Source organism: Hyperoodon ampullatus (assembly GCF_949752795.1).
Source record: "Hyperoodon ampullatus genome assembly, chromosome: 6".
Taxonomy (NCBI): Eukaryota; Metazoa; Chordata; class Mammalia; order Artiodactyla; family Ziphiidae; genus Hyperoodon; species Hyperoodon ampullatus.
The window spans coordinates 34545276-34559092 of NC_136919.1; the positions used below are offsets into that span (position 1 = coordinate 34545276).

The 13817-nt window shown below is 52.2% G+C and overlaps 1 protein-coding gene across 5 annotated transcripts in view; it reads right to left on the reverse strand.

Moving 5' to 3' along the window:
* Positions 1 to 11952, reverse strand: part of EPB41L4B (erythrocyte membrane protein band 4.1 like 4B) — a gene marked incomplete at both ends in the record, with an annotated part of 140832 nt that extends 128880 nt beyond the window's left edge. For all 5 annotated transcript variants that reach the window (XM_079707274.1, XM_079707272.1, XM_079707273.1 and 2 more), the window contains one exon: positions 11650 to 11952. In XM_079707274.1, coding sequence (XP_079563400.1) covers positions 11650 to 11952 — 303 coding nt within the window. The remainder of the gene's footprint in view (positions 1 to 11649) is intronic.
* Between the last annotated feature and the right edge of the window lie 1865 nt (positions 11953 to 13817).

Below are 13817 nucleotides of genomic sequence, written 5' to 3' on the forward strand. Positions count from 1 at the left end.
GTCTATAAAGCTTTTGATTTCTCCATCGAAAATGATCGAGATCCTTGCCGGGTAGAGTAATCTTGGTTGTAGGTTCTTCCCTTTCATCACTTTAAGTATATCATGCCACTCCCTTCTGGCTTGTAGAGTTCCTGCTGAAAAATCAGCTGTTAACCTTATGGGAGTTCCCTTGCATGTTATTTGTCATCTTTCCCTTGCTGCTTTCAATAATTTTTCTTTGTCTTTAATTTTTGCCAATTTGATTACTATGTGTCTTGGCGTGTTTCTCCATGGATTTATCCTGTATGGGACTTGCTGTGCTTCCTGGACTTGGGTGGCTATTTCCTTTCCCATGTTAGGGAAGTTTTCGACTATTATCTCTTCAAATATTTTCTCTGGTCCTTTCTCTCTCTATTCTCCTTCTGGGACCCCATAATGCGAATGTTGTTGCATTTAATGTTGTCCCAGAGGTCTCTTAGGCTGTCTTCATTTCTTTTCATTCTTTTTTCTTTATTCTATTCCACAGCAGTGAATTCTACCATTCTGTCTCCCAGGTCACTTATCTGTTCTTCTGCCTCAGTTATTCTGCTATTGATTCCTTCTGGTGTAGTTTTCATTTCAGTTATTGTATTGTTCATCTCTGTTTGTTTGTTCTTTAATTCTTCTAGGTCTTTGTTAAACATTTCTTGCATCTTCTCGATCTTTGCCTCCATTCTTTTTCCGAGGTCCTGGATCATCTTCACTATCATTATTCTGAATTCTTTTTCTGGAAGGTTGCCTACCTCCACTTCATTCAGTTGTTTTTCTGGGGTTTTATCTTGTTCCTTCATCTGGTACAGAGCCCTCTGCCTTTTCATCTTATCTTTCTGTGAATGTGGTTTTTGTTCCACAGGCTGCAGGATTGTAGTTCTTCTTGCTTCTGCTGTCTGCCCTCTCTAGGTGTTTTAATAATATTGTGACTATTTAAAAAAACAGCCCTTATCTTTTAGATAATTGGGACTTTGTTTTGGAATTTGTTTTAAAAGAATTGGGAAGTAACAGAGGTGAAGATATAGATGAAAAGAGAGGGGCCACATTAATAAAAGATGAAGCTTAACAATGGGTACTTGGATTATGTTGATTATATGATGGGTACTTGGGGTTCTCTATGCTTTTGACTGCATTTAAAATTTCAATGAATAAAAACTGGGGAAAAAAAGTAGGCAGAATTGAATGAATACCATAGATCCTGCAACTGCTCACCAAAAGCCACCAGTAGCAACAGACTTCAGCTCATTCACAGCAAAATGGAAGACAAAACATTAATTCCTGCTTAGTGAGGAAAGACCTGCAAGGGGGACTTACAGAGACGTGTTCTCCTTTGTTCCATTGAGGTGACCTCAGAAGAGGAAGTGGGTATAGGAGACAATCTCATCAAGGCCAGCAGGCAGTAAGCTGAATGCGATGAAAAAAATACAATGCAACTAAAAAACAGGCAAACATCATAGAACAAGGCATACCAGGAGGAAATACGTTCAAGGTTCATAACACAGGCAAAGATACTCCACCCCATCAACAACTGGGGAAAAGTGAAGACCACAATAATGAGTTCCCACTAACTCCCACGAGACTGCTAAAATAAAACAGAAAAGCTGTCCAATGCCAAGGGCTGAAGAACGGGTTAGCAGACGCTTTTATGTGCTGCTGGGACTCTGGAGAAAGCAATTTCGCATGATCTTAAAAGGCCCTGCCCGCCACCCTCCCAGCCACTGGTACATACCCAGGAGAGACGCTTGCTAGCATATATGCACCAGGAAGACCAATTCCAGAAGGTTCAAAGCAGCATATTTTTTCTAATAGCTCCAAACTGAAAACATCCCAAATGTCCACCGACAAAGGATAACTATATTCCGGTATATTCATGCAGCGCAGCAAGAACTACAGTTACCTCATCAATATGGATGAATCTCTCACAGACACAGCATTGAGTGAAAAATCCATTTACTATAAAGTTCACTAACATGCAGGACTAACCATAAACACACATATGAGGCAAACTCATCAAAAAAGGGATGAGAGTCAAACTTCAGGAGAGCAGGAGGGAGGGGAAGGTCATTGGGTAGGAGCATGGGGGGCCATTAACAGCACTGGTGATGCTCTTTGTTCTTAAGCTGGGTGGTGGGTATCCGGATGCTCACTGTATTATTTTTCTTTAAAACTAGTCATGTTACAGATACTCTTTTGTATTTGTATTTCGTCATTAAAAGATGTAAAGAATGACTGGACAGAGGACTTGCCAACACTGAGCAACTCAGACAAAAGACCAGACAACTAGGAAGATGAGTCCAGGGACTTCCCTGGTGGTCCAGTGGGTAAGATTCTGCGTTCCCAATGCAGGGGGCCCAGGTTCAATCCCTGGTCGGGAAACTAGATCCTGCACGCATGCCGCAACTAAGAGTCGCATGCTGCAACGAAGATCCCGAGCACTGCAACTAAGACCTGGCACAGCCAAAACAAATAAAATAAAATGAGTCCCAGGTGAGCGGGTGCCAGAATGCCAAGAACAAAACCCCCAAGGAGAGGGCTGGGGACATCCAAGTCTCTGACGGCAGTGCCACTGGTGAACGGGCAAGGCCCGGATGTGCAGAAAACTCTGAAACTTGGATGAATGGGTCAACAAAATGTGGCATATCCATACATTGGAATATTAGTCAGCCTTATAAAGGAAGGAAATTCTGATACATGTTACGACATGGATGGACCTTGAAGACATTATGCTAAGTGAAAGAAGCCAGACACAAAGAAACAAGTACTGTATGATTCCACTTATAGGAGGTACTAAGAGTAGTCAAATTCATAGAGACAGAAAGCAGACTAGAGGTTACCAGGGGCTACAGGGAAAGAGGAATGGGGAGTTCGTGTTTAGTGGGCACTGAGTTTTAATTTGGGATGATGAAACATTCTGGAGACGGAGAGTGGTGATGGTTGCACAACAACGTCAATGTACTCAATGCCACTGAACTGTACACCTAAAAATGGTTAAAATGGTGGGGCTTCCCTGGTGGCGCAGTGGTTGAGAGTCTGCCTGGCGATGCAGGGGACACGGGTTCATGCCCCAGTCCGGGAAGATCCCACATGCCGCGGAGCGGCTAGGCCCGTGAGCCATGGCCACTGAGCCTGCACGTCCGGAGCCTGTGCTCCACAATGGGAGAGGCCACAACAGTGAGAGGCTCACGTACCGCTAAAAAAAAAAAAAAAAAAGGTTAAAACGGTAAATTTTATGCTACTTACATATTACCACACTTTTTTAAAATCCGTAACTCAAGGAAGGTGCACCTGAGCAAGCAAACTGGTAGGATAAAGGAGAGGTGCCATCAGGCCTGCCTCAACCCCCTTGAGCACACGTAAGGTAGGACACGGATAACAGCAGCATTCAGATGGGAAACGGGCATGGAAGAGACACCAGAGCCGAGGGATGCCGACCCTGCAGGCACCCGGGGAGCCTGCCAGTCCACATCCTCCCAGCCGAGCCAGCTGCCTGGGCAATTCCACCCCTGGGACCAGGCTCAGTGCTGGGAAACAAAGATGCTCCGGATGATGCCACCGGTGGCACAGGGCCCTGGGGAGGTCACCCTCCAGGTCTCAACTTCAAGAAGGAAATTCTGGGCACTCAGCCAACTATGACTTTGGGGAAAAGAACCTGCAAAAATTGCTGAGAAATGGTAGACAGAACCCAAATGCCAGAGATGCTGAAAAGCAAAAAGTTTCAGGAAAGACAGGGCGGTTTATGGCATGAAATTCTGACCCATCAAATTACAAAGGATTCTGACCTTCCCCAGGAGTTCCAAGGAGCACACCTTTCAAACAGGAAGGCCAGGTGTGCACCGCATGGGCTGGGGGAAGAGCACTGGAGGACGAGTCGGGAAACCTAGATTCAATTCTGGCTCCACCACACTTATAGCTGGCCCAGGACCAACTGCTCCCTGAGACCGTGCGTAAAGGGGATAATAACACCTTCCCGGATGGTGGCAATTAAGAGAAGTAACACAGATTCTGCGAGCCTTGGGGGGTAGGCATGCCTGACAGGTAAGATATCAGGTGCTTTGCATATCAACCTTCAACCCCAAGAGACAGGTAGAGACAGGTATTACTACACACACACACACACACACACACACACAGAATGAGGGGCTAACTTAAGTAATCCAGAATAAGCACAACAAGAGGGCACCAAACTGGGTGAGACGTATGTCTGGAAGGCTCGGATAGGAGGAAGAAAATTTTTTAAAATTAAAAAAGGATACACAAGGATGCACACCGTGTTTATAAACATGTATGCAAAAGCACAAGGATTGAAGGGAGCAGCGAAACCAACCAGTTGCTATGCAGCAGGATGGGAATATGTAAAATGCTTTTCTTTGTGATAATTTTAGTGTTGTTCTATTACACACTTTTTAAAAATGTAGCCTACTTCCAACCTCAGTGTTGAAGAACTATGGGCCTCAAACCAGAATGCACTCTGGGCGAAACTACACTCACTGAATATGATTACAGATGTGAATCCGATGTCTGGAAACCCCAAGCGGCCTGGAAAGGAGGACACCCTTCTGAGGCTCAGGGTCCCCACCCACCTCGAGGCCTCTGGGGCAGGCTCAGAACCCCGCCGCTTCCACCCTCGCATGCCCAGTCCTGGGTCAGAGGACACAAACCATCTCCCGGCAGACTACCCGAGCTCGAAGCTAGAGTCTGCCTTTGCTGTGTGACACGGGCAAGTTTCTTATCCAGCCTGCTAAGCCCTGCTTCTCCCCCTCACAAATCAGGGCTAACAACAGTAACCACCAACAGAGGTTCTGTGAGGGTCCAACAAAACAGTCACTTAAGCAATTAGCACAGGACCGACACACAGTGGCCCCTGGCTCTTACTAGCCTGAGACCCTCCTCTGTGCTTCACAGGTTCCTCACTCACTCCTTCAAGACTCAGGGACATAGCTGGAGCTCATAATCCTCCCCGACCCCAAGGAGCCCCAAGTCCAGCAAGTGGGGTTTTCTGGCTCCCATCCTCCATGCGTCTGCACCTGCTGGTTCCTCTGCCCCAACGCCTCTGACCAAATCTAACAGCTGAACTCCCAGGCAACCTTCGGGACAACTCGATGTCACTTTGGGCATCAAACCTTCCCCAAATCCACTCCACAGTTCAATCACTCACCCCCGTACTACCTGATGTGGGGTTCCGAGTTATCTAGTATATTTACACTGTCTCCCCTTCTAGACTGGGACTCTCTCATCCTTCCTGTACCCCTCCCGAACGCTTCATGCAGGGTAAGTGCTCAACAAGTCTATGCTGACTGAAGAAAACAAGTGGGCAAACAAAAACATTTTCGAAAACAAAAATAAACCAGAAATTAAAATCAAGTGGGACTAGTGAGATACATCCAGCTGCAGAGAGAAGCCAAAGAGGCTGCAGAAGGAGATGATGAAGGGGCCCTAGGGCAGAGAGGGGGCACACCCGGGATGCTGTGAGATCACCCACCTGCCTCTGCCAGATCAGCCCCAGCTGGTGAGAGAGCCTGGGCATCCTTGGGCAGGCAAGAGTGGTCACCACCCCAAAGCAGGTGTTCAGAACACAAGCCCTCAGATGCAAGGGGACTTTGTGGCCCCATCAACAGGACATTAACCTGCCAGAGAGCAGAGGTGATTGGTGGGGAAGGGCTCCAAGGATGGGGAGCCCTCTTCTTAGCCAGGCAGTAGGTGGCACACAGCTCAGATGGCCACAGGGGGCTCCCCGCCCCAGCTAAGGTCCCAGGGACTGTAAAGGGGGGGAAAAGGGTCCCACCCTAAAGAGATACAAACTAGGGGTCTCGGTCCCGATTCATTTGTGCTGAAGGGGTGGGGAAAGAGACTTTACTTTCATCAACCCATATAAAGTCATCACTTAAAATAACATTCATATCTAAAAACAAAGAGAAAAGTACAGATGGACACACACACCACAATTTTAAAAGTGGTTATTATCTCTGATGAGATTTTAGATCTTTTTAACTTCTCTTGCTTCTCTATATTTTCTAATCTTTCTGCTGCCAACATGTTCTCCTGTGAAATGCAAGTGGGGGAGGAAAGCACATGCCAACCTGAAGAAAAACACCAAGATGAATCAGCAGCTGACCCTGCCCGCAGGCAGCTGCCATGGGCCCGAGGAGGAAACCCAAGTGCAAAGAACCAGATTCCTGCAGGAGAAACACTCCAGGCAGCGTGGAGGAGGCTGGCAACAGGAGTCAGGCAGTGGAGAAGGACGGAACACGTGTTTTGAGGACAAACTGTGGGCGGAGGATTTCTGTGGTGAAGGAGTGGATTTTTTCCTAAGTTCCTATGCAAGAATGTAAGGGAAAGTTCTACCTCCCCATGCCCGCGCCCCCAACCTTTTGCTATTTCAGAATTAAACAGACCTGTACCTTCATCCACAACAGTGCACTAGCAAGAGAATTCAATGAGATTATGCACGTGAAAGTGCTTAGCAAGTTAATATTTGTTCAGTCCTGGCCCAGTGCAGGGTCATGTTACTGGCACTGGGGAGGCTGGCAGACTCCCCCTCCCTGCATATTAACACCAACAATCCAGCAAGTGGGGAACCAAGTGGGGAACCACTTGGGAAGGATGTTCACCACCCACCTCTCTTGCCCACTCCCCTCCTTCGCCAGCAGCCCTCCTTTTAAAACAAAGGTATTTTTTAAAAAAATACACAACCCCATGACCCACACAGTTATCCAAAGCTCCCCACGGTCTCATTCACGGTCTGGGTGGGGTTGGAGATGGGGGCAGGGTAAGCCCTGGAGGGCCACCTTGAGCCAATACCTTCCCTCAGGATCAGGAAAAAGCAAGCCACCCAGAGGTCTGGGATAAGGCAGGGTGTCCATGGCAGCCAGAACCTTGGGAGAGGATGGAAATGAAGAGCTGCCTTCTCCCATTTCCTAGGGCCTTATGTAGTTCCCCATTTCTTCCCACCATTGAGGGTGAAGATACCCCTGCCCTCCAAGCTAGAGTCCACTACTCAGTCCCCCCACATTCAATCAAGCCCCACCCCCGGCCCCACCAAACGGCACTGGGCTCTGTTTAGGCTTCCTGGTACCGCTTTTTTTTTGGGGGGGGGCACACCGCACATGTTGTGGGATATTAGCTCCCCAACCAGAGATCGAACCAGGGCCCTTGGCAGTAAAAACACAGAGTCCTAATCACTGGACCACCAGGGAATTCCCAGCCTTTTTTTTCTTTTTTCTTTAATGTTCATTTCTAGAAAACTTCCCAATCACTTTTCACAGGCCAAAGAGGAGGCACGGAGATGTGTGTAAGATTACAACCTACGAGCAACCCTTCAGCACCCTGCTGTTTCCTGAGGCTTTTCATATCCTTTTTGTCATGTAATCGTCCCATTTTAAAGACCAGAAAATCGAGATTCAAGTAGCCCAGGGCTGCCCAGCCCAGCTGCCAAGACTCAAACATGCATCTTCCTGCCCTGAAACTCTCGGTGCTTGCTTGCCCTGTACCATACAAGTCACTGCGGAGCTCCAGGGACAGTGAAAGCAACTGCATCAAATGCAATACTGGCCAACGGGCCGTGCCCTCCAAGGCATGGGGGCGGGTGGTGCTAACCAGCCAGCCACACACCCTCCCGGCTTTCCACACAGAGCTGCTGGAAGACTGCGCACGCAGGGGAGGGGGACGACGGGGCTGAGCAACAGCCTCGCGAGCAAAAGCGATGCCAGGGCTTTAGTCAACAGAGAGCTAATATGAGTCAACAGTGGGTACCGCTGCCAAGCACACTGACGGGATCTTCAGCTGCATTAATAAAAGGGGAGAGTCTCAGGCAGGCCGAGGGAGACCTGCCTGCCCTGACCAGACCACACCTGAGGGCTGGGCAGGGCAGGGCTGGGCTACAGACACAGGGGCACCTTCCAAGGCAGCGCCAGGGTTTCTGAAGAGGAGTGGCTCAGGGTGGCACTCTGGTCTGTAGGGTGGAAGCTGGGTTTGGACAGCAAGCCCACTCCAGACTGCACATTACCGATGGATTTTTTTTTTTTTTAAAGATCCTGACTGGGCTTCCCTGGTGGCACAGTGGTTGAGAGTCCACCTGCCGATGCAGGGGACACGGGTTCGTGCCCCGGTCCAGGAAGATCCCACATGCCACGGAGCGGCTGGGCCCGTGAGCCATGGCCGCTGAGCCTGTGCGTCCGGAGCCTGTGCTCCGCAACGGGAGAGGCCACAATAGTGAGAGGCCCGCATACAGCAAAAAAAAAAAAAAAAAAAAAAAGATCCTGACTATCCACAGCAAAGGTTAAGAACACGCAGGCATGCCAGGGGACGAGGGCCACCACCTGGGGGAGGGGCCCCAGGCCCTGTCATTTGCTTCCTCCTTTGTTATATATAACAGCTGGGTCGTGGCTTGACTGAGAAGTGGCCCTGACACAACAGGTAATCTAAAAATGGGGAATTCCTTGGTGGTCCAATGGTTAGGACTTGGGCTTTCACTGCCGTGGACCCGGGTTCAAACCCGGGTTCAATCCCTGGTTGGGGAACTAAGATCCTACAAGCCGCTCAGTGTGGCCAAAAAATAAATTAAAAAAAAATTTTTTTTTTAATGCACAAGGGACACTGGATTTGACATCCTAGAGCCTCAAGTGTCAAAGTCTCTGGGAAGTCCTCCCACTTCATCCACCAGCACCCTGTCCGGTGAGCCTGTCGTATCACTCAGCATCACTTAACAATAAAAAGACGCTCTGCTACACGTGTTTCCCAAGAGCCTCAAGGCCCCCTCTCATTCACCTTTGGGTCCACAGCCCATTATTTGGCCCAATAAATGGTGACAACTGAAAACCGAGGTGGCCCAGCACGATCACAGTGAGGGTGTTGTGTTCGAGACAATTTTGGAACATAGGCATCCTGACTAGGGCTAATAGAACGGCTTATGACAATGCATAACCACTGTTAGTATACTGAGCGACGAATTCTTGACGCTACCACTACCAGAGGGTTTTAATTACAAACGAGTTATAGTTAGCCTGGCAAGTGTGCTTTGTGCCCGTGCAAGTGACTGGAGACAGACAATCCAGCTTAGGGAGATGGCGGTCAAAGGTAAATCCTGTGCACCATGCAGCAAAGCAACCCCGGGGCCCAGGAAGCGGTAAAAATCCAGGAACGCAGGAGACGAGAATAATGACCAGTGGGACTAAATGCCAAAAAGGACAGCATAAAAAGTGAGCTTGGGGCTTCCCTGGTGGCGCAGTGGTTGAGAGCCCGCCTGCTGATGCAGGGGACACGGGTTCGTGCCCCGGTCCGGGAAGATCCCACATGCCGAGGAGCAGCTGGGCCCGTGAGCCATGGCCGCTGAGCCTGCGCGTCCGGAGCCTGTGCTCCGCAACGGGAGAGGCCACAACAGTGAGAGGCCCGCGTACCGCAAAAAAAAAAAAAGTGAGCTTGGTGAAACGGGCTGAGAAGGAGCACGCATGCTACAGATTCACGGGGAGCTGGCCGCCTGGAGCTCACCTTGTAACTCTGAAAATTAAATACAGGAACTAAGACTCTGATCTGGGAAGATGAGCATAGGAGACTGTGCGATGCAGTTCTAATGCCTAATAAATCTTTAAATCGATGAGCCATGCTCACTGTTTATTCTTCTCCATCTTTGCTCCCCAAGCAAGGGCTCACATGACAAAAGCCAGCATATGCGTGTCTGTATAAATAAAATTGGGAGTTTTATGCGTGTCTGTATAAATAAAATTGGGAGTTTTATGCGTGTCTGTATAAATAAAATTGGGAGTTCACTAAATAACATCTTAAAGCATCAAAAATTCTGCCATTACAAGAAAACCTGGTGAACTCTTTTGTCAAGTAGCCTTTAATAAAGTGAAGAAACCTCTTAGGATGCAAAATCCCCCTCCCGTCACATTGGGCCAGGGTTCCACCAGCTGTGGTTAAGTCAGCATTCCCGTCCCAACCTGTTCATTTGGGTACCTGTTTGGGTCTATTCACTAGGCATGCATCTTACTGGGTTTACATTTTTCATCCCCAAAACACCGCTTAAGCCTGTCGCACAAACCTGACAGAAGCAATACATTTTATAAACGAATCATCCCCGGGGAACAGACAAGAAAACCATCAGCAATGAGCGTTGTCAAAGTTCCAAACCAGAGCATTCCTTTCCCAGATCCGAGATGCAGAATACGCCACATCGTCTCCACACATCAGCTGCCTGCTCCAGAAGCAACACACTCACCTCACCACTGGCTGCCCCCCGGCCCGCCCCTCCCGGCCCCTTCAGGCCTGAAGAATAAAAGCTGGAGAGACCCGTCTTGGTGAAGCAGTAACATTTTAATACTACTGTAAAGACAACTGCTCTAAGCACTGGAATGTTGGCTCCTTTAACATGAATAAAAAGGCCCCCAAAGGGTATTATCATAACAAAATGATATCCTATGGAGAGCACCAGGAACCACAAAAATAAAATCGCCATAAACTGATACTGTCTCAAAATTAAACCTACACAAGGAAACGTTAAACCCCAGGACAGGCAGGCTCTCATTTTCCCATCTAAAACCCTTACAATATTCCCAGTTCTCTCATGACGTCCAATCTCCCCCACCCGAGGAGGCCTAAATGCTTTCTTTCGAAGTCCCGGTATGTTATTTTTTTCCCTTGAAACCCTCGAGATGCTCCGTAACATTCATCCAAAGCTCAATCGTTTCTGTGTCCTCGGTCACACCCAAAGATTCCCAAAGGCACCGTCTGCCGCAGCGCCGGGTGCACAGCAGGCGCCCCACTAATGTGCGGATTTGATTTGATCAGATCTGGCCCCTTCGGCTAGAAAGACACATTGGTAGCCAGACGCCCAGGCGGGGACAGCAGCGCCAGCCTAGCTCTCTGCCGGAGGCGGCGGGGTGCAACCACCTGTGGGCGGGTGGCCGGGGCTCAGGCCGCGGCGCAGCTGCCCTGGAGTGCCTCCGCGGCTCCACGCACAGACCCCGGGGAAAGTCCGGCGCCCCAGGCCCGAGAGCACCCCGGGGCCGAGTCCCAGCGCCCCAGCAGGGGCTCTGTCGGTGCAAAGTTGGCCTGGTCCGCGAGAATCCATTCTAGAGTTAGCTCCCAAGTCGCCCGGCCGCTGTGAGGCAGCGAGCCAGAGGGGCTCTTTAGGATGGGACCGGGTGGGGCGGGGGGGGCGCGGGGTGGTGCGCCGAGATGGGAACAGAAGAGAGCAGAAGTGGTCCCCCGACTCGCTCCCAAACTTGGGGCACTTGCCAGCCAGCAGGCGAGGGGGATTCTCCGCCTTGCCGTCCCACCAAGGCCTGGTGGTGAGTTTGTCGGGGCAAGCGGGCCACCCCATAGCAGCCCCGCATTGCTTTGAGATTTTCTAACCAATAATCCAGCACCAAGAAGGCCGATGCAGGAACCTGGGGGACAGAGGGGAACACCAGTCACCCGCGCCAGGGGGCGGGGACTTGGGACTCGGGGGCGCGGGCCAGGGATGGGGCGCCGGAAGAGCAGGACGGGGTGGCCCGAGAGGGAACCAGAACTAGGAGTGCTCGCAGAAGGGGGAGGGGATCCCGGAGAGCTACAAGGGGAGCGCCCCAGAGGGAAGCATCGGGGGAAGGGAGCTGCCCCAAGGGCCGCGAGGTGCCAGTGTCCCGGACCGGCCCCGTCACTCACCGGCAGGTCCACGCTCACTTCGGTCCCGTCGAGCAGGAAGACGCGGCAGTAGAGGGTGGCCTTGGAGGCCCCGGCGGCGGAGATGTGCACGGCCGCGCAGCCCACGAGCAGGGGCCCGCCGCCGGCCGGGAACACGCTGCCCCCGGGCGCGGCGGGCAGCGTGGACACGGCGGCGGCGGCCGGGCCCCCCCGCGGACCCCCGTCGCGCTCGTCCCCCAGGCCGGCGGTCCCGCGCCCTGCCGCGCCCCGCGCGTAGCGCTGCATGGAGCGGCGGCCAAAGGTCCGGCGCAGGAACCGCAGCATCCTGGCTGGGGGCGTCCCCTGCCTCCGCCCCCTGCGCCGCCGCCCAGGAGCGCCCCGCGACGCCGTCAGTGCAGGCGGCCGCCCGCGCCGCCTCCCGCCGGCTGCGGACCGGTGCTCGCTCCCGCCGAGGACGAGGCCGCGCTTCGGCTGCCTGCGGGGCGCGCCGGCCCGGCCAGCGCCGGCTGCGAGTGGCCGCGGGCGGGAGGGCGCGCTCGGGGCGGCCCGGGAGCCGTCCCGCCGCCGCCTCCGCCCTGCCGGGCCGGCGGCCTGCGCTCGCCGCCAAGGGGCCGCTCCCGACTGCCGGCCGCGGGCGGCCCGAGGACTGGGGGCGGGGGCGCGGGGGGCGCGGGGGCGGGCTGCGGGCTGCTCCCGCGCCGCGCGCCGGCCGAGGGCCAGCCGGAGCAGGGCGCCTGCGTGCTCCTGGCGCGCTCGCTCCCACTCGCCGCGCCCAGGCCCGAGGAGGCCCAGCCGAGCGCCCGCTCCCCAGGCGCCTCTTCCTGCGCCCGCAGCCCCCGCCTCCCACCTGGGAGGCTGCACCTACAGCTGCCGCCTCCGCCGCCACCACAGCTACAGCCGCCGGGACTGCAGCACGCCTTCCCCCCTCGGGGCTGCGCCGGGTATTTGCAAACCGGGTCTGTGCTGCCCCCTGCCGGCCCGAGCGCCCCCTGCTGCTGTAGGTGTGCTCACGTGTGTACACGTAGGTGAGCACACACGTGTTTCCGGCGCTGCGAGCCCTGAAGACGCCGGAGAGTCTCCCCTTGCCTAGTTAGGAAAACGCGCTGCATGCCCTCGGGGGAGCCTTGCCTGGGAGGCCAGAGAGAGAAGCGCATTAAGCGAAGGCCCTACCAGGCCCTCACTTTCCCCTTCTGGAAAAGGATAGGGGTGAACTAGGTAATTACCAGGTCCCTGCTACTTAAAGTTCTATCAGTTTAAGATCTCAGAGCTGGAAGGGCCCTTTCTGCCATCACAGTCCAATGGGCTCATTCCAAATAAGGAAATTGAGGCCAGGCAAGGAGGGGTGTACTTTTCCAACCGACTACACAGAAGAACACCTTTCCTCAGGGAATTCGTGTCCAGTATCGAAGCAGAGGCCTGCATAAATAGCCATAACTGAGAAGGATAGTAAACCTTGCACAAGTTACTGAGAAGCAGAGTAGAACTGAGGCATGAGGAGGATAGTATAGGACACACAGAATATCGGAGGCGGAGGGAAGGCTTTATAAACGGTGCCCCTCAGGTATACATGTTCAAGGCCTGGTTCAGGGAGAAGTGGGTTTCAGTATGGCTGAAAGGAGGTCAGGCCTCTTGAGAAGAATAACACTGCTTTTTGTGTGTGTGTGTGTGCCTGACACTATGCTAAGCCCTTCCCATTCATCATCTCACTAAATCCTCAGCACAGCCTGGTTCCACAGTCGGTTTTATCCCCATTGTACAGAGGAGGAAATTGAAGCTTAGAGAGCTTAAGAGACTTGCTCCAGATTTCATGGTTAATAGGGGCTCAACAGGGGCTCGTTTGCTGGGATTTAAAGCTGTTGCACCTAACTACGGCCAAGCTGAGGCATGTGACATGATTGGCAAGCGATGATGGTTTCTGAGAGTCCTGGACGGAGGCAGTGGCCACAGCAAAGGGGAAAGAGAAAAGGAGGGGTGAATTCAGGAGGCATTCCAAAATCGCCATTTACTGAGGATCAGGCACTGTCTTAGGTGATTTCATGGATGATATTTTCATTATCCTCACTCCAACCCTTCCAGGTAGTTCTATTTGTCCCCATTGACTTAGGTGGAGTTTGGGACCTCTTAGAGAAGTAATATCCTTGCCCATGGTCTCAGAGCTCCTGAATGGCAGCAGCCAGTACCTTCACTTG